Here is a 21108-nt window from a genome sequence, read left to right on the forward strand (position 1 = left end):
CTGGAGATTTTGCCGTTGATCGAGTTGAGCATTTTGTAGGGGGCAGTGGTGAGATCTAATGAAAGACTAATGAGTCGCATTATGAGATTTGCAGGCGTTGAAGAAATTTCACTCTTAGTTCTTGGAAGTTTGCTGTAGTGGGGTGATGATTAGAGAGTAGGGAGGGGGCTGTATGTGAATACAAAGATGAAAAGTGGTTAATTTGTGTATGGTTGCTCATCAGTAACAGTGTAAGACATCAAAGTACAAAAGGCAGTTAAATCACGAGGTCTGACAGGAAACAAAAGGTAATTGGTGAGGGGTCTGGCTAACAGCTGCAAATAGCAAAGGTGCGACAACAAAAGGTAAGAGATGGATCTGACAGACGGCGACAAATAATAGATAAAAGAATTGTGGATAACCGTGGGAAATGGAATGAAGGAGTGACATGACACGAGGAAGTATCTGTAACAAAAGATGTGCCGTTTTCTTCATCACAGGATGCAATGTTATTGGAGCTTGACTCATACCAGTGAAGAAAAGTTTAAAAAAATCTCTTCCACTGTTGCACAGATTTAGATTTTTTATTATTTTTCTTGGAGTAGCCGTCTTTACGGTATTTACAAAAGCAATTGTTGGAGTATCACTTTAAGCAGTGACATTATCAAGGCACAGCTTTAATGGCGAACCATTTAGTCTTTAGAAAATACCTTAGCAGAATAATGTTGCAACAAGGATTATGATGGAAGAATCAGTTCTGTCGTAACAACATACACGGATGATAAGCCTTCGTTCAACCAACATCACCAAAAGCTGATCACTTAAGGAGGAGGTTGGGGCTGATGGAGGGATCTGCAATAATCATTCATGAGCTCCGGGCTCCACCTGCTGTTTCTCTGTATTCCTCTCAATCTGTGTGTGTGATCGACACTGAAGCCTATCTGAAGTGATTTTTTGAGTTCTTTATGAGTTTTTGGAATGAAAATAATGTGAAAATGAATTTATACCATTCTGTAAAGAGTGTGCACAGTGTATAAAGATTGTATCCAACATTGACAGGGGCGGAGCATATCAGTACAAATACATGTGTGAAACACTCATTTCTTGTACTATTGCTCTGAAATTTTGACCTGAACTATGTAAGACCCCAGGCTTTTGCAATATTGTGTTTTCAAGCTCTTTCAGTGCTGCCACACTGATTTTCAGGTGTTTTATTAGGGAAAAAATGTAGGCGAGAAAAAAATTCATCCTAATTCAGTGTGTGCCAACATGAAATACTCTGTGCCAGTAGCACCTAGAGTAATTCTGACTGCACTGGGTGAAAATTCAGGTTGTCAGCTTTCAAATGAGACCCCAACCATGCATGTACTCCAAACAGTTCAAGAACAGCATTCAATTTACTTTCTGTAAATCTCAGTAGAAATTTCGGGCGGAAATTGCCTGGACCTTAAAGGGTTAAACAAAGGCGATGTATTCTTTCATTTGGTAACCAAGGGATTTTTCTTTTCTATATGTGTATTTATGCTCAAGGCTGTATTGCCAACTTAAAAAAAATGAACAAAGGCTAAGACCTTCTGCACCAAATCATCAGGGGCCCCAAAAGTTTGTTTAATTGGTTTTGCTCATTTGAGTTCGTGTAGATTTGTTTGGGAATTTAAGCCTCTGTAGTTCAGTATCAATTAAGACTTGTCCAGTGTTATTAGCTTATCGCAGCCCTGCCTTGTGGAGGCGACCTGTGTCAAAACCTAGTTTAAATGCCTTTTTTCATTTTTTGTTCATGTTGCAGGCACTGTGCAGGCCACAGAATTTGGTCTAATTAAATACAACAAGCCCTTTTGTGAAGAGATAAAAATGAATTTGCATTGTGTCTCTGGGCGTAAAATGCAGCTTCTAGATAGTGTCACTATATGGACTGAACTTATGAGTTTGCAAGCATGAGAGAACACACAAGATTGTATATCATTTTCTACCCTTGATCCTCTTGTGTCTGCTACTGTTTATCATCATATAATGATCATATTTCTTGCTGTGGAAATCTTAAAAATGCATATTATTTTGGTAGTAGAGTTCCCATTTTACAGCAATATAAAATTGATTTTTGATTAGATTTTCGACAAAATTCAATGGGGATGCACTTTGATCTACAGTTTACTGAGTCTAATTCTGTACTGAACCACTGAAGTTCATTCTTTGATATTGCATTTGTTAAAACCAAATGTATATCTTGTTCTGTTAATGCCATTTATCATGACAACCAACTTCTCCAGTTTAATACCCGAATAACTGTGTATTAATTTAACAGGACTAGGAGTGTTAGCGTCAACAGTAATGTATCTCCTCCTTTCTCCCTTCCTGTGCTGTCATGTCACAGGAAACGGTGACAAAATCAACTTACTTCACATGAGAAGCATGCGAGCTTATTTAACCACAGATATTTTTGCACTCTGAATGAGGCGTTTTAGTCTTTGTTGCTGACATTTCTCGCCATGGTAACCACTTCCTCTTAGCAGCATCCTCCATCCTTGAGCTTTTGAAAGGATGAGTGGGTGTGTGAGTGGGGGGGTTAATTGGGAGTATTTTGGAATTTCAGTGGGCAGTGTGATTTTTGTTCCAAAATGGACCATGAGAGGAGAAAAAAAAAGAGAAAAACTCAAGCTTTGAAGGCCAGAAACGTTGGCACCTGGCAGAGTAAGTGATGAGTCACTGGTGTAATAGCCCAGAAAAGAACAATTTTATTTAGAAAAAATACAACTTTTGTAATTTTAATACATCAGTTAATATCCTTCTTTTGCTATGAGACTAAAACTCCTAAAGTTTATTCTCTTTTTTTTAATCTGTGCTTACATAGCTTTAATTAAAGGCCTACTTGGAAGCGTTTATTCACAAAAGCTCCGGAGAGCAAAGCACTGCTGGTGCTGTACTCCTGCACTCTATTGATGTGTGTGTTGTGTTGTGTGCAGGTTTGGATGCTGACTTGCTGGCTGTCATCCCAGCGTTCTCCCGACACCCCTCCCTCAAACACCTAATGCTGGGGAAGAACTTCAACATCAAGGGCAGGTAAGGAACCACGCGGGGGAACCAGCGGTGCAGATGGTTGTGAAGATGATGCAGATGATGAATGTTTCCCCTCTTGTTTCTGCCTCCTCAGGGTGCTGGATGAAATTCTGCAGAAACTGGTTCATTTGGTGCAAGAAGAAGAGTGTGTGAGTTTGATTATGTAACATATTGTACACACACACACACACACACACACAAATTCTCTGTGGCGTTATGCACAGATGCACGCCTACAAGCATGACAGATTTGCAGCCATGAACAGACACACACTTATCACTGTTTTTGAATCCGTGCGTTCTCATTCATGTGCATTTACAGTAAACTCAATCTCCCACCTGCCACGCACGCACGAGGTGCAAACATGCGCACGAGAGAGAGTGATGCCCGACGAATGATTCATTTGGTCTCAGTTTATTCGCGAGGCTTCCCGAGGCTCTCTCTGCTCTGCAGATCCAGCCTGACAAGTAGCCTGCTCAATTATTTACCACTGTTGATGGTGATAGCTCACAACGATGCTCTGGCACTGAGTATGAGCGCGCTGACACAGGCGTGGACGGATGTAAATGTGCACGTTTAAAAGAGTTGCTCCCAGTTTGTCAGAGGTCGCGCTGCTAGTCGACTCACGCACTAAGTGATGACAACACAAATCTCAAAATCGTCGGTGAGTGTCCCCTGCAGATATTTGGCCTTGGTGGTAGCTCTGTGTTAACACTTGAGTAGATGCGTCATAGACGACGGTTAGCATCAAACGTGAGAACATGAGAACTCCAAGTAGCCTCAATGATATCATGAGCAGCAGAAATGCATGAAAATATCAGTAACTAGTGGGAAACTTCCACAGATATGCTCGTTAAAACCGGCTCATGTTATCAAAACAGCTCTGCCCCATTGAGGCCTGGACACCTGTGATATCAGGCACCAAGACACAAGCAGCAGATCCTTTAAGTCCTGGAATTTCTGAGGATTTAGGAGGCTGAGCCAACACCTTGAACTCTTTGCTATGTTTGTCAAACACTTCCTGAGCAATATTTGCAGTATGGCTGACAGGGGTCACTGCCATCAGGTAATAAAGCTGCCATAAAGGGGGTGTATGTGATGTGTAGCAATGTTTGTGTAGACATCAGACTAACATCCACATGAATGCCAGGATCCAAGATTTCCCTGCAAAACAGTACCCAGAACATCACACTGTCTCTGCTTGCTTCCCGTAGTGCATTCTGCTGCAGTCTCTTTGAAGTCATGACTCATATGAACCAAAATAAGAACCAGAGATGCCTTTCTCACATGTCAAAACATGTCATCTTTGACAGTTGCATTTTAAATGTGTAATGGTCACAGATAGTCCAACACTAATGTTACTACAACACACAGTGAGTTGCTGTTACAGCCTGTGTCACGTTGTAGAATTTTCTCACAAAGTAAAACTAAGAGTGACCTGACATCATAACGGCTGCTGAAGACTGACAGTAATGTTAATCATTTTAACTTTTCAGTCCTCCACTGAATAAACCCCCTCTGCTTTCACATCACTCCTCCTTAAATGCGCCTCAACTGACGGAGTGATGAACGGTTCTGTAATCTCAAATATTTTGTACACTTATGCTATTTCTGCAGTTACTTAGGGACTTTTAAGCTGTTAGTTAATACTATGCTCGGTTGTCATAACTACAGCGGTGTCTTTGTTAGCATAAACAGACAGGGAGCAACTTAAGCTAGGTTAGTGCAACTTTAGCAATGAAACGTAAATGAAAAGCATGACCGATGCAGCGAAGCCCGCGTCAGTCGTCATGACACGTGGCAAAGAGTGTTCAACTGAAACAGGAGACGCGTTGCGTCATTGTTAATTTCACAATCTTGTTATGAACTTACCTATCGGCTCAGCTCACTCCTGTAATGTTGCCTGGCTGTATGTTGCTTATCTGGTGTTCTCTGATATTGTCGTGCTTGACTCTTCGTTGAACCTGTTTCGGTTGACTATTTTAGTTTATGAATTAAATAAAGCTTGAAGATATTATTCTCAAATTTGACTTACTCCTGTACGTTACTGAGGATTGAATGGACTCAAAGCTCCATGTGTTGGACAAACGGCACAAGGGCATCGTTCTGTGCGACTCTGACACTTAACAGCATTTACTGCTTAATGAGAAATTAAGAATATATCAGCGTTTAATTGGCAAAACTCTAGCCGGCGATGATTATTTTGGAAAGGGCTATAATTGGCCGATTTAGTCGGTCGGCCGATAAATCGGTTGGGCTCTAGTCATTATTGAAAATAAGAATCAGTTCGCAAAAAACTTACTTGGTTAAATAAAGATTAAATAAATGAAACATGCACCAACCCATCCACGTGACCTAACAAAAAAGACCAGTTCCTTCTTCTATTCGTCCTTGGTCCAGTAGGCACCAGTAGATGTGATCAGCATGGACACTGTGACTGGTCTGCAGCTGCAAAACCTGACTGCAGTGAACAAGCAGTGTTCTGACACCTTTCTTTCATAGGCGGCGTTCGAGATTTCAACTACTTTTGCTACATTTCTGTGTGGGATTATACTGCGCTGTCAGTCTTGGTTCCTCTAATCCATCAGCAAACCTTGATTGCCCATGACCCTGTTGCCAGTTTACTAGCTGCTCTTCTTTGGAACACTTTTCCACGTAATAACTTCTGCAAACCAGTAATGCCCCACAAAACCTTTCAGTTTGAATTGTTCTGACCCAGTCGTCTAGTCATTACAATTTGGTCTCTCAGATTTTCATTATGCCCATTTTTTTTCTGCTTCCAGGACAGCAACCTTAAGAACTGACTGTTCATTCCTTACCCAAAATATGTCCCATCCCCATCCCCTCACAGGTGCCATTGTTACAAGATAATCAATATTATTCACCTCATACGTCAGTAGTTGTAACTGATCCATAAGTCTGTTGAATACAAAGCTGCAGTTAGTAGACGACTTACTTTTACAAGAATGTAAACTGGGAAAACTAGCTTGACTTTATCTGAAGAACAATATGTGTCACAGGCCAGATTAACCTTCCACCAAACATACCGTACCCCAAGGTCTAAAATAACCTAGTCTGGTGGTAAGTTGTGGCCCAGGCCAGAAGACCTGTTGAGTTTGGAGATATCAGATTATACCCCTCTAGTCCAGATTATACCTCTTTGTGTTTTTCATAAATAGGTCTGTAATTCAGTGTTTCTTTGCTGCGTAAGTTACAAAATGCCATTGTATTGCAAAATAGAGAATCCACATTAAATTGGATGGCAATATTTTTGGTAAATCGCATGGAGGCTGTTGGCCAAGATGTACCTCAGGGTCTAAAACAGCCTGCAGTGGTTTATATCCACAGGTAGGATGCAGAAGTGTAAAATAATTTGGGTGTGTTGTGGCAAATCATGTCTTGGTCTACCAAGAATCCACGTAGTTTTGAAATTGTACTTGAGAGCTGTTTAGTTTAAAGTTTATATGTCAGATTATTGTCAAGCACGATGCCAAGGAAACTGAAACAGTTTGTTGGCTGTGCTGGAAATTCACAATATTGTTTTGCAACATTTGTTAAGGTGATAAATTCAGGAATGACTTATTGAACAGGCCAGTCACACGTCTTGTTTAGTTTTCAAGGGCATTTCAGTGATTAAACTTGTGTATCGTAGTTGAGTAGGTTGAGGCTGTGCGAAATCAAAAGCCTAATATTGTATCCTTGAATATTTTGTGCGTGAGTGTTGGGTGTATAATCCAGTCTGTAGGGTATGAAATAGCCCAAATAGTACTCCATGTTATAGACTGGACATGCACAGAATATACCTGAGATAAAAAATAACTTTAGCCACGGACAAAGTCAGGGCAGAGAGTATATTTTGGCCTGTTACATGTTCCTCAGTGTTTTTGGTCTGTCACATAAACAAACTGGCTGGAAATAAATCAGATCCTCTTTTATATTAATAATACGTACCAGAATTTGACTGAGTGTGCTATAAAAAGATGTTCAAGGACTTACCATAGTCACATGAGTTTATATCTAATGACCTTTTTGTAGATAAATGTGGTGCTCATCTAAAATGCGTGCAGAAATTGAAAAATGCGATTCCATTCAACACTGACCACTAGATCCTTTAATTACTTTAATTTTGTTGCAGATTTCCACCAAGTGACCGATTTGTAAAATACCAAGGTGGTTTAAAGCAGCATTAAAAATGGAGCAAATTCACCGTACCTTCAACATTCCTAATGAGCAAAAAAGAAAAATAATCAATGATTAGCTGCAGAAGGTTTTAGATAAGTGTGTTTTCAAATTAGATTTTCATCCAGGTTCCTCCATTATTGATTTTTCTTGCGTAAATGTTTTAACAAAATTTGTAATTATTAATAAGCACTGATACATTCCTCAGATTTCTTTGAATTGTAATAACTAGAAGCAAACCCCCCCCCCAACCAATCATCTACCTTCTGGACATGGACGATGTTTGCTTTTATCACTTAATTACAGGTTTTGTTTTCCAAACACTAATTCCGTTAATGCAGATGCTGCTACTGACATGTATTTCACCTTTTTAAAAGTTCAGATTTTCATATCTTCTTCTTGCATCCCTCCAGGCCCTGCAGTCCCTCTCCCTCGCTGACTCCAGACTTCGTCAGCGTGGCACAGTGCTGGTCAACGCCCTGGGCTCCAATGCTTGCCTGAGGAAGGTGGACCTGAGCGGCAACCTCCTGGAAGACTCCGGGGCTAAGATGCTCAGCAAAGCCCTGCAGATCAACACAACACTCAGGTGTGTGCATTGTTTAGAAAAAAATCAGGCCTTTGATGAGAGCAAAAGAGGGAAGAACGCAAAGACTTCGTTTCAGATCAGAGCACTCGGATACACAGCAGACGAGATGAGCCGTGAGTTGGGAAAAGATGTTTTAGAGGACAGATGAAAGAATAGGGTCAGAGAGAAAATTAATATGTTAGGTGTGGTTTGAGGAGAGGATACACTGAGGCTGCTGAGAGGCAGAACAGAGAGTTCAAGGCAGTGCTTCAAAGATACAGGGGAGGAAAGTGACTCATGTAGGAGATAAGAAGGTAAGACTTAGGATTGAGCAGTCGAAGGGATAGCGAGGAGAATCAGTGCAAGGCGGGAAACGGCCTTCAGGCACACTGTGTATGGTAACACCCTTAAATAAGGGGAAAGAAGAGCAAAAGTGTGTAGGTGAGTTCAGGGTGGAGATATGGAAGGAGCCGACGGAATCTCGCGACAGACTGGGAGGTGGGATGAGAGAAGTAGGATGGAGAACAGGTTGGAATAGAAAGGAAGAAAGTTCCGAAGGAAAGAGGGAGACCACCTATGGAGCGAGATTTAGGTTTTGCTGATTGAATTTCTAGGCCAAAGCTCGCCTGGGTAGAGGGGGGAGGCAGGAGAGCAGGAGGAGGATGGATGAAAGGAAGGACGGGTTGAAAATGACTGATGCATTAAAAACAGGAGTTAGGCAGTGTTGAGTGTAGGTGGAGAATCTGCACTGTGAAATAACAGAAGCTCATTAGTTGCATGGCGGTTCCTCATGCATTCCAAATGCTGCGCTACAGACTCCGTCTATGCACAAAGCAAAAAAAAAAAAGGCCTGACAAATGTCTTCATTCTGCTTGTGCAGCTGCATGGTCAGTGAAGTTGTGTAGCTGCGATACTGTGTCCACTCTCTGCGTGTATATGTGTGTGTGTGCAATTACATGCGTGTTAGGAGCTTTCGAAAAAAATCCTCCTCTTCTGAGTGCCTGTCTTCCACCATTTCCTGCCGGTTTGATTCCTCCCCCCCCCTCAGGAGCGTGACGTGGGATCGCAACAACACCACAGCGACAGGCTTCCAAGACGTGGCGAGAGCGCTGGAGCAGTAAGACGAACACAGCACACACAAACATCTGTTTGAAGAAGAAGGATGCACACATAAAGCGCATCACTCACACACCCATATGAAAGGCAGATACCCATCGCTGTACAATGTTTACTATTACACAGTGTTTCATCAGTCTGCTGACGTGTGTGCCAGTCAAATACGTGTGGGTGTGAAGTTTAGTGCTCATGTGTCTGTGTCTACAAGGGCGCGTGGGTGTATTTGCGTATTAAGAAATTGGAGACAACTGCTATAAGAGCCCAGGGCATTTCCTGTTTGTTCTTGTTACCATCACAATTCCTGCAGTTTATATTGTGAGGGTAATATTGCTTTTTCTTTCCACGCTCTTTGTCCTCCTTCTTTTTCTAACAAATAGCAACTTCACTCTGCAGTACATGCCCATCCCACTCAGCGATGTCACGCAGGCGTATCGCAGCGCCCCGGAGAAGACTGACCAAGCCCTGACCAAGGTGAGGAGGGCTTTCTAAATTGTCTGCATCAAGTTATGAAGGTGCAGGTGGTTCATCACAGCATTATCTGCGTGTGATGGATGACTTTGCTTGCTTGTGCATAAGAATTTTATTGCTGTTGTGGAAATCCTGCTTGTGACTTTTGAATTATTTGTCAGATAATTCAAATTCTAATAATATTAATAGATTTTAATAATCAGTTTCATACAGGAAACATGACTCATTTGTACAACGTGATGGACTCTGTTGTTGGTACGAGATTAATTAAGACTTATTTGTTTCGATTTTGTGTTTTTTGATTGCTGTACAAAAGTTATCTTGCACATTTTATCCCACTAAACACACAGAATCACCCCGCTCTTAGTGACAATGGCAGAGAGAAGTAAACATTCAAAAGTGCGGTTACGCTTCATCAGAGCTGATGCTGGCGACAGTCGGTGCCACAAGCGTAGCAAGTCCTTTGGCTGTGAGAGCAAAACACAATTAATCTGTCCAAACATCCTGTGAAGAGTTCATCTCATACGTGTCCCAGAGTTGGTAACAGAAAAAAGTCATGCTGAACACAAACAACATTTGGGCTTTTGATTGTGGCACCTGCAGTTCATGTAAGTGTGATTTGGTTGCAGAGCTCTAAAAGAGCTTAAATGTGTTTTTCTGCTCTGAAAATTCCATGTGGCTATCTGCTGTGCTCAAAAATGCTGGAAAAAGCAACATGAATTAAAAAGTGGGGAAGTTTGAGCCACTCCTATGAACTTCACGGACCTTTGACTCTGAAAATATTCATAGTATGAAGGTAAAGTTGCCCATGGGCCAAGTTATTGTACAACTAGTCAGCTTCACTGTTGAATCTACTCAGTCAGTTATAATCTGTGATTCAATTTTGACATGCATTAATTATAACTTAGGATATTCCTGATGTAATATTTGCTGAATGCACTTCTAATCAACATTCTGTCGAACTATTGTCAATCCAAATGGTAAATATTTATGTCAACAATTCAACTCTTACTGAATGCAAAGTTTATTGAAAATATTTACATTTATTCTTACATATGTAAATGGAGTTCCAGATATCTCAAACTTAGTTCTTGAATTAAATCATTGCTGTTTGCTTTGGGGGCGGCATGGCTCAGTGGGTAGAGTGGCCGTCTTGTAACTGGAAGGTTGCTGGTTCGATCCTCGGCCCGTTGAGCTCATGTCGAGGTGTCCCTGAGCAAGACACCAAACCCCTAATTGCTCCTGGTGGGTCGTGGTTAGCGCCTTGCATGGCAGCTTCCGCCATCAGTGTGTGAATGGGTGAATGTGACGTATCATGTAAAGCGCTTTGGATAAAAGCGCTATATAAATACAACCATTTACCATTTTGCTTTGAATTCTAACAGTACAAATGTCATTTCAGCAGCGAGTGAAAATGATTTTTGTTCTAGTAACAGTTCTGTTAAACATTTGTACAATTCCTGTCACAATCCGTCACAATTGAATTGTTGATCAGACAAAGTACATTTCCGGAAGTTAAAATGTCATTGTAGACCTTGTCAGTGATACAATCAAAAAGGAGTGTGCTCGTTAGAGTGACATTTGGCAGAATGGTTTGTTGATATGTCAGCTGTATTTGAAATGCAGTTGCTGACATTTGAGATGAGAAATTCGATTTTCACGGGTCGTAAAGTGAACAAAGAATTGCTGGTATCTATAATCACATTAGAGATATCTGTGAATCAGTTTTGACTCATTAAAATGTAATCTCTGCATGTGACAGTTCATTTGTGATGCATCAGAACTGCTGTCCATGAATTTTAAATTGTCAAAATGTTATTCCCCATTAGTGAAAACTAAGTTGCTCCTCCTGACTAGTGTTAAAAGGGTTTGATTCGGTGACGGCAGCGTGCAGCCAGTGCTCCTCTCTGTCACTCTGGTGTGTCACTGTTTGAGCGTCAAGATTTCCCAGATTGTTCCTCGTGTCACTTTAAACTCTTCTGATGATTTTTCTTTTTTTTTTTTTTTTCAAGCAGTTTATCTGTGATTTAAGTGTCAGCTCTCCACCACTTTTGTGTCTCTCTTGGTGCTCTCTCTTACTTTTAAAACTCATGTCAGAAAGTGGCAGATCTCTTTTGTGGTGAACAAACTTCTTCTTGATCTACATGGTTGCCTTCGCGATTATGCTGCTGTAACTTCAAGTCTTAAGAACGGCTTCAAATTAAATTATATTTCTTTTCTTCTCTACAGAACATTGGCATGATCTGAATACTTAATGTCAACCAATGTCAGATTTTAAGGACAAACTCTGCGCCCGTTCGCATCTGTTATTTTTCTTTGAAAAGGCTCCCATTGTCACATCATGTACCGTTCATCTGTCAATCCAGCATGTCGACGCTCGCTCACCGAGATTTTCATTTTGATTGTAGACTCTGTGTCTTGTATTTGTAATTGAAGATGTCAATCAGAGTTTTTAATTTCACACCAGATGTGCACAAAGCAGTAACTTTTCCTCTTTGTTTGACGTGACAGTGAATCTGACTGACAGCAAGATGGAGAAACAATAGCATGATGGGCTGCGTTTGATGAAATCCATAGACAAATTTCCATAAGGGAAAGTGTAACTGCCAGCGTTGTTGGGCGACAGAGATGGCTGCAGCTCAATATTATGATCTGTAATTGTAGATACTGTTAACTAAATGCCCTTTTGCCACTTGGCTTGTGAGCTGCAGTTACCAGAGCAGTCTGCTTCCATTCCATTTCAAACTGACGGCTCAGTTGTCTGTCAGTCACGCACATCGCCTCTCCTCACCGGGAGCTTGATGACTAAAGGTGATGCATCACTACAGAGCCAACATATCAGCAGTGTGTGTGTGTTTACTGTAGCGGCATTTTCTGACTTTCTAACACCGGCTCTGTTGTTGCTGAAGCACTAGCCTGAGGATTTTCTTACACAACCGGCTTTTCTTCCAGGAGTGTGCATCCAGTGTAAACCCTTTTAATTAGTCTGGGGGTTTTGTTTACCTGCACATTGTCTGTGAAGCTCCTTGAATAACACTTGATTCCCATCTTTCTTTATATAAGATGATGATGCAGGCAACACTTCCACCTGCTGAGTCAAGAAAATAAATCAAAGGCGTCCCGTTTGTTTCTGGGGGATCAAAATCCTCTCTCTCCAGTCTCCTTATTACCATGCAAATGGACTTGTCTCCTGTCTCGCGCACACTGCACTTTGTAAACACCCGTCATCTCCACTCGTCTTCCTCCTTGTTTGTTTTCTGTGTGTGTGTGTTTTACAGATCCAGCGTGCCCTGCTTAGGAACAACCAGACTCAGCGTTTCTCGCAGAAGCAGGCTCTCCGGCTGCACCAAGGCCTCGTCACCAGCACCGCCGAGCAGGTGTGTGCCACTGTGTGCTCTCGTAGTGATGATTTTTTTAAAAATTTTGATGGTAGACTGAAAGCTCTAATTGTGCGCATCTGTTTTTTTTGTTGTTGTTGTTGTCGATTTGCTCTCGTGAAGGTGATGGAGCGTCTGTGTGTGCGAGTGCAGCAGCAGGTTTGTGTTCTGAAAGGCTGCGAGGAAGGAGAGGAGGTTCAGACGGCCAGACAGATCCTCAAAGAAGCTCGAAACTCCCGAGCTGTGAGTTTGGAACTTTTCGTCATTCCTGGTGTAATCACACAGATTGTGTGGTACAGACTAGATAATGTCCCAATAGGGTCATTTCATCGCTAATCATCACATTGTTGGGACAGTTTTTGTTCTGCCATCTCTGATTTGCTTGAGTTTTTTTATAGCATCAAATATGGATCTAGCTTGATATATTGCGTACTTTCAGAGGTAAAAAGTCCTCATCGGCCCATTTTCAGCACATGGTTTCGCACATGAGGCTACATTTAGTGACAATATTGCAGACGCTATTAATAAAATCCAGGATGTCACCATTTCTTGTCACGCCATCCATTAAAAATCTTCAGTACTGGACAAGTAGGTTAAATAATGTAGAATTCTAGAATTGAAGTTGTCAGAACGGTTTTTAGATTTAAAAAAAAATTCAGATTCAGAAAACTTTGTTTGTCCCCAGGGGGCAATTTAAAAGGCACATAGAGCAGGCAGTGCAACAATAATGTAAGAAATTGAGAAGAAAACAAAGAAATGAAAGATGACTAACATAAATAAAACAAATAGAGATACATCTATATATGCAAATGCAGAACAAGTAATATAAGTAATGTATAATGGAATGAAAAGAATTAAAACTTAGTAACATGCCAGTGCAGATACGGACAAACTTTTCATGGTACAATTTGTCAATCTGCTCAATTAATCATGGAAGTTGAAGGAAATTAATGTGTTTTTGTTTCTGGTGTTTAATTTTTGTGACCAAATATTTTTCACTATTCTAAATTCAAATTATTATTTATTTATTTAGGGAAAGTATTTGATATATCACGCTAAAATTTCACATATATCTTTTTAAAATCCATAGTCTAGAACAGCTGATTGTAACTTACATTCCCTTCAGTACCGTAGAAATCAGGTACCGTCACTTTGGTCCTGAACTACCGGTTCTCATGACATCCTGACTGCTGACAGAAATCCTGTTTTTCAGTACAGTAGAGAGCAATGTGTACCATACTCAGTCAGCTGTTGTGTCTTTACATATACCAATGATGAAAAGTAATGGGACACATTTACATCCATACTCTGCTGAAGTATGATTTTGCAGCTTTACACTTTTGTGTACTTTATACCTCTGCTCCATTACTGCTCAGTGAGACATATTATACTTTGCGCTCAGCTCTGTTTGTTTGACTGCTACAGCGACCGGCTCCTTTGCTGATTATGATTTTACAGTCTCTAATAAGGCGCTTTCTTTCCCTTGGAGAAACTTTTCCCCGCATCACCGCATCACAGAGCAGTGATCAAAAGACATAACTAGCAGCTTCCCTATTTTATTCGCACATTAAAAGACCCAAAGCTCATGCTTTGAACAGTGAAAACCAATAAAAGCTGCTAGAGCTGATCTGCCTGATAAAACCAGTAAAACTGGAATATTGCAAATAGATATTGCACAACAATACACACAGCAGTAAAACGACTATAAAGTGACTGTATTAATACTGCAGTAGCTGCTGCCGTTGAAAACCTGAAGTTCTTATAACGGTTCATTCTATAACTGCAAAGCCTCAGCCAGAGGGTGAACACTCGCCCACAGAACGAGGAATGTGAGATGGATTTTTATAGAGGGTTATGACTAATGAATTTATTAATGGTTAGTTAGTCAATTACTAAAAATGTTTACTGACTGAACTCGAAGCAGTGAAATTGAGCATTTTGAAGCTTGCCAGGTTGTGAAAAATCTCTCTGCCTGTTGAGTCATCAATAGTCTTGAGTATTTTAATTTGTAAACATTGATGGCGTACTGATGAAAGAGTACGAAAAGTCTGTGCTAAAGTAGAGGTATATTTACATGACTGAAGTGTAGCTCAAGTAAAACTGCTGTTGTTAAAAAAATATTAGATATACTGTTGCTAATAGCTGCTTTTTAACCACTGATTTAGCAAACATTTAGTTGAACTTAATGCATTTTATTGAAATGGGTCCAATTCAGAAAATATCTTCTCTGAATAAAGGACACTTTTCAGTGCTAAAAGGTATGAATGAATTAATCAGACTAACTGAATGTTCCCCAAACAAATTTACAGATAAAACAGGAATTTGGCATTTTTGATCCTGCAGAGAACAGTTTAAGCTTCTCTGCATCCAAACAACCAACCAGACAAGCACAGGCTGGAATCTCTCAGACATACCAGCACACAGCATCTTGCAGAGTTGACTTTTTAAACCTTTTGTTGAGCTAATTTTCCAAGCTAACAGAGTCTATCCGTCTTCATTTGGGTGGTCAGTGGTCACCTCTCCAAACCAGCTGCAGCGTTTAGTTTTTTGTGGTTTTCTTTGCTCTTTCATTTGCTGGTCAGGGTTTTCAGCAGCCTCTTTGTGACTGCATAGTCTAATGGCTTAGAAAATGCAGATGAATGTTTTGGATATCCATTAGATTTGTAGACTGATTCAGTAGTTAATAATGACTGTAATAGTGGCAGAGCAGATGACAGAGGGATGCATGCTTAAAGGAGCATGTGGAGCGGTACTACTTATCTTAGCATCTGAGGGAAGGTGTGAACAGATCATATAAACTGTTAAGATAGTGACTAATGAATGGATTGATACATTGCACATTAAACATTGCAACAGTGGTTTAAAATTAAGCAAGCAAATCTGCCTATTTAGCATTTCTAAGCAGTATGTAATCATTTGAAATGGTTTATGATATTATGCAGTTGTTGGCAAATGTAAAGACATTTTTAGTGTAACTTTTGATATTAATACCTATTTTATGATATTAATTAAAGGTTTATGTACTTTTTACAAACGCTACACAGGGAGGAATGAAAGTGAAGTGTTGTGTGATAACAAAATGAAGAAAATTGGGTCTGTCAGTTACTGACATTTCTATAAGCTGACAGCAAGATAATGCACTGAATTATTGCCTATTAGGCAAAACATTCCCAAATGTCTCAAACCTTTCTGGTTTGTTTCAGTCATATTAAGAAGGGTCACGTCTTCACTTTCTGATAGGGTAACAGCACGGTCAGTATGTAATTGAGGGACTTTTGAAGCTCATAGGATAAATCTTGCATACATTTGTATTAAAAGTCATGTTTTTACAAATTCCTTAATTATTTATTATGGAAGCAACCACTTATTAAAAAAAAAAGGCTGAATATCACTAAAATGCCTACTAAAAACCATCCAAATTTAATAACAACCGCCTTCTAATTAGCTAAAGAATAATAAAATGAGCTTATTCAAAAATGTTTTGTTTGTGTTCTTTTTATTAGGTTGAGATAATCATGACATATATTTCTTTTTTGGCAATTTATCAGATTTTATATGAAAAATAACAAACTTTATGTGTGTACTTTGTGTCTGAGAAATCACTTTCAATTAAGTTCCCCATTACAAAAACTCCTCTCAAGGAAGTGTGTTAATTCCAGATCACATGACCTGCACCACATGATGTCATTTCCTCCTGAAGAAAAAACTCCAAGGCTTTCTGAGTTATTTAATATAAAGTAGTGTATGAGTCAGTGTGGATTTATGGCATGTCAACAAGTTTACTACAATATCTTTAGGAGTAAATTAAATTTCAATTCCACTCAAATGTATATATATTATTTTAGAAGAATCTTTCTGTAAAAATGTCATGTGATGTTTGGTTATAGGCGGCCATGTTGATTTTCGGCCTGAAAACAGCAAAACTGTCAACTATGTTACCTGTCAGCTATGTTATAAGAAGTCTTGCAATCATGCATTTACCCAGTAAAAGTTAGTGAAGCTGCACAGTTGATCCACAATATCTTCTTTTCTGTTCTTTTTGAATGGAAAAATATCATGCACCAATTTCTCACACAAAAAAATGTCATCAGCATATCTTATATAATGATGTTATTGATTAATCCAGCTGTTTAGATTTCTACAGCAGTCAATATCTTCTTCATCATGACCTGCTGCAACTTCAATGTTCTGCTTGCACATAAATGTTTTTATAATAACCCAATAATCCTGGTTCACCTTTTAGAAACTGCTTATTGAGGTGAATGTAGGACTTGTAATGAAATGTTTCTTTTGTTGCACTCCTTTTTGTTGCGTAAATGACTTCCTCTCTTCATCTTGTGTTCTTTGTCTACATCAGCTGTATCCGTCCCTGTGTGAGCTGGCCCATGTGTTGTCGGTGGATGGACCCGTCAAGCAGCGACTGGACACTCTGGCTGGAGAACTGGCCAAGGCTGCAGACAAAGAACTGCAGGTAAGCTTGGAGGAGGCTTGAACTGTGGCCGTAATCGCAGGAACATTCTTTCCCTTGATGCGTTCGTATTTTAAACAGTAAGAGAGCTCTGGACTAGTTGCATTTAAATTGCCCATTAATGGTGTGTGACTGTGTGTGCGGTGCAGGTATGCTGACTTCAAAAGAAACGTAGCATTTAAATTCACAGAGAAGGAGCAGTTTAACTTTTTTTTTGTTCCATTTTGGTCCCATTAGGATTCAGTGGTGCAACGTAGGCGAATGGTAAACACACAGAACACACCCTGAGGAGGAATCTTGGATCCTTTCTATTGAATTTCAACTTAGTCGAGCCTAATTTACGTCTCCTGTTCATGCGGTTCAATTTGGTTGTTATGCATGAGGCTGCGGTTTTAATTTATAAAGGTCAAGATCAATTAAAGTGCAAAATATAGGTTGGGGAATTTTAGGTGTCGACACATGTTCATGCACAAATGTCCGACTTGATAAAAGTTAATATTTGAAGGTTGGTGTGGATAGATCGTATTAATTGTACATGGATCGCTGCATTGCACATAAAACATGACAACAAATTTTACGCAATTGGTTAAAAACAGTGTAAAATATAAATGTTTAACCCTTTAAGCTTCAGTCAATTCCAGCCGTTTTCAGTACAAAAAATCGCTAATATTCTATTTTTAAATAAAAAAAATGATGAAAAATACAGGGAATATTGGACGGGCATTGCGAGGTGCATTTCCTTGAAAACGACCGATTCGTGGATTTTATACCGACTTCAGGACATGTTTTGGACAAAATAGTTTACTGGCTTGTGTTGTCTGGATGTAAAAGGTTGGATTATGGCCGTTTTTTGTGGAATCTTTTTTTCTGTGTGTAGTAATGAACCCGGAAATGTGAGTCGCGCTGTGTGCGTTGAAGCCGTGTATAGAGAACGGATGGATGAATATTTGTTTTTGTCGGACAAATGTGTTTTTCTCACTCGCTGTGGTAATCACATCTGAAAGTGGTTTATACCGGCGGATTCATGAGAATCTAAGCTTTCCATCGGCGTATAGTGTTTGTATAATCGTGTTTGCAGCCGTCGGACATTCTTGAAATTCCTATGCAAATTAGTAGGTGTACCGCCGGTGGTACACCTACGACGCACTGAAGCGTAAAGGGTTAATGCATTGAATGTACTTAATGTATGTATAGTGGGACTGTCGTGATATTACGATTTGCATGACATGATTTTTGTGACCAAAAGAATTCACGATAATGATATTATTGCGATATTTATTAAAAAATTTTAGGGAAAAAGCTTTTCAGTCAAATTCTTTTGTCTTTTCAAATGCTTCATCTTTGTTTATTGTGTGTTTTGTCTCTTTTTGGGGGCCGAAAATGTACAAAAATACAAGAAAAAGGAGATAAAAGGAGTCTGCAACTATAATTGTACTATATGTTGTTCCATTGTTGAATGGTTAAACATATAGTTGGATTGTTTACTTAATATTATTTTTATTTATTATTATCTTTTGTGTATTATTTATTATTCAGTCATTTTTAAATATCACCATTATTAATTGCACACCTCTTATGTGTAGTGATGCATGTGTTGGTCCACTTTTATCCAGGTTGTGGTGGATTCGATGGTCTCTCTGTGCCGTGAGCTGTGTCCCATGTCCTGCTCAGCCGCCGAGAGGCTCAGTCCGCCTCTGTCCTCAATCTCCGAGCAAGTCTCGATCCCTCGCTCCACCATTCGCAACGCTCTGATGGAGAGAGCAGCCGAGGACATCAACAGGGCTCTGGAGTAAGAGAAGGAGCTGCTTAAAAATGTTCTAGTCAAGCAGAACGTCAGCAAACACGCTGATTAAAATTGTTATTCCCTCCCTGCCCGTTCTTCCTCTGCTCCTCTTTTTCTCAGGGAGGTGAAGCTGTCCGTGGTCTCCTATCTGACCAACTCCATAGTGGATCAGATCCTCCAAGAGCTCTACACCACTCATAAAACCCTGGTACTGGTAATAGCCCTTTACTGCATGACTTCTTGTAGATTGTAGAGAAAAACGTGTCTTTGTTTAAGGCAAAAACAAGCAGTGCAATGTTTTAACTATCAAAATATTGATGTATTTTTTTTAAATCTGTGACTTGTGCACATATTAGGTGAGACAAAAACATTGCTCACATTTCTGAGCAAACATTGGCGTAGGACTTTAGATTGCAATGAAAAATGAGCCCACCGTGAGTAAAAAAGACTTGGTGGTCAGCGGGTTAAAATATAAAACATTACACAGTCAGCTTAAATTCAGATTTTTTTTTGTAAGGAACGTTTTGTGAAATCGAGCCTATTTAATGTGTAACTGGAGCCAGGAGACAGCTACCTCACCGTAACGACTGGAAAGTGAAAAGTGACAAGATATGCTCCTAGCAGCATATTTAAAGTTCACTAATTGACACGTTATATCTCATCTGCTCACTCTGGACACAAATCTATGCAAAGTTTCAGTTTCAGTTTTGCCAGGTGTCTTTTTAGGTGACTTTTTAGCCTCGTAACTTCCTGGAAACTTCACCGGTTTTCTTATAAATTCAGTTGGTTAGCACAAATCTATTGATATTAAAGTTTGGAGGAAATCTGTGAGAATTTACCCAGCTTAGAGATCGACTCATTTATATTGATCCAAACTGCAGATGCTGGAAGTGATTGGCAGGCCTCCCCTCTGCCTCAGACTTCTCATCGGTCGGATTGTTTTGGCACATCTTCCATCAAAACAACCTGCCACTCTAACCAATTAAATGCTGCTTCAAGTACTGTGTACATTCAGTAATTGTGCGCTTGTTTGTGTCCTGTTAGATGATTTAATTTTGTGCTTGAATGTTTGTGTTGATGTGTTGACAATTTCAAAGCGTGCTCTCTTGGAGTGTTGTTGTAACTGTGAATGCATAAATGTACATCAAGGTTTCTGCGTATTGCAGATTTCGCCCATAGTTGATAAAAAAAGTTGCCAAGTACAGGGTGGGGAAGCAAAAATGTCCTATTGACAAATTTGAATGTCCTGCCCAAACGGTGAGGGTAATCAAAACAATAATTAAAATCAAAGTTCCTTACCTTTAACCAATCTTTTTAGTATTTGTCAGATCTTGGTGCATTGTGAAGTGAGCAAGCAACAAGCAAAACGCAACAGGGTTTGTGATCTCCTGGATGCCCAAATCCCTCAGAAGGACATTTCCAAGATTGTTGGCATCAGTGAGAGGACCATTCGCCGCATCCAGCATGCCAGACAATCCAGTTTGGGAACCAAGAGATCTCCAGATGGTCCTGGGAGTCTTGGGCTCAGATGGCAATAAGATGCCCCCCTACTTCTTCAAGCCAGATCAGAAAATTGGGCTGATGTGTACTACAAAGTTCTGAGATACACCGTTCTGCCCTGGCTGAAGGCCACCTACCCTGACAGCAACTATGTGTGGCAGCAAGATGGGGCTCCCGCTCACCCATCAGTCAAGGTCTTAAAGTTCTGTGAGTACAATATGGCGAACTTCTGGCCCAAAGGCATTTGGCCCCTGAGCTCACCTGATCTAAACCCCCTGGATTTTTTCTGATGGGGCACCATTGATTTGAGGACTAATGCCACCCCTCATGCCAATATGGATTTACTGAAGGCTGCATTCTCCAGAGAATGGGAGGCCTACCCCAAGGAGGATATCAGGAGGGCCTGTGCCTCTTTCAGAGGCTGTATCGAGGCCTTCATCATGGCTGATGGAGGACAGATTGAATAAACATGTTCTGAAAGCTTTAAATTTGTGTTCTTGAAGAAATCAGTTCAAAATTCCAAAGAATAAAAAAGTTATACCCATTTATAGTTGTTTTTACCTGACAGGACATTTTTGCTTCCCCACCCTGTATTAACAGATCTGCCTCCAGCAACATC

General features: G+C 40.1%; 1 protein-coding gene across 5 annotated transcripts in view; it reads left to right on the forward strand.

Annotated features, from left to right (window-relative positions):
• carmil3 (capping protein regulator and myosin 1 linker 3) overlaps positions 1-21108 on the forward strand; it is a 108811-nt gene that overhangs the window by 65094 nt on the left and 22609 nt on the right. For all 5 annotated transcript variants that reach the window (XM_051953235.1, XM_051953238.1, XM_051953236.1 and 2 more), the window contains exons 19-28: positions 2940-3036; positions 3128-3182; positions 7626-7798; positions 8826-8894; positions 9271-9364; positions 12640-12738; positions 12862-12981; positions 17096-17209; positions 18820-18995; positions 19110-19197. In XM_051953235.1, coding sequence (XP_051809195.1) covers positions 2940-3036; positions 3128-3182; positions 7626-7798; positions 8826-8894; positions 9271-9364; positions 12640-12738; positions 12862-12981; positions 17096-17209; positions 18820-18995; positions 19110-19197 — 1085 coding nt within the window. The remainder of the gene's footprint in view (positions 1-2939; positions 3037-3127; positions 3183-7625; positions 7799-8825; positions 8895-9270; positions 9365-12639; positions 12739-12861; positions 12982-17095; positions 17210-18819; positions 18996-19109; positions 19198-21108) is intronic.

This window comes from Acanthochromis polyacanthus, chromosome 9, assembly GCF_021347895.1.
Source record: "Acanthochromis polyacanthus isolate Apoly-LR-REF ecotype Palm Island chromosome 9, KAUST_Apoly_ChrSc, whole genome shotgun sequence".
Lineage (NCBI taxonomy): Eukaryota > Metazoa > Chordata > Actinopteri > Pomacentridae > Acanthochromis > Acanthochromis polyacanthus.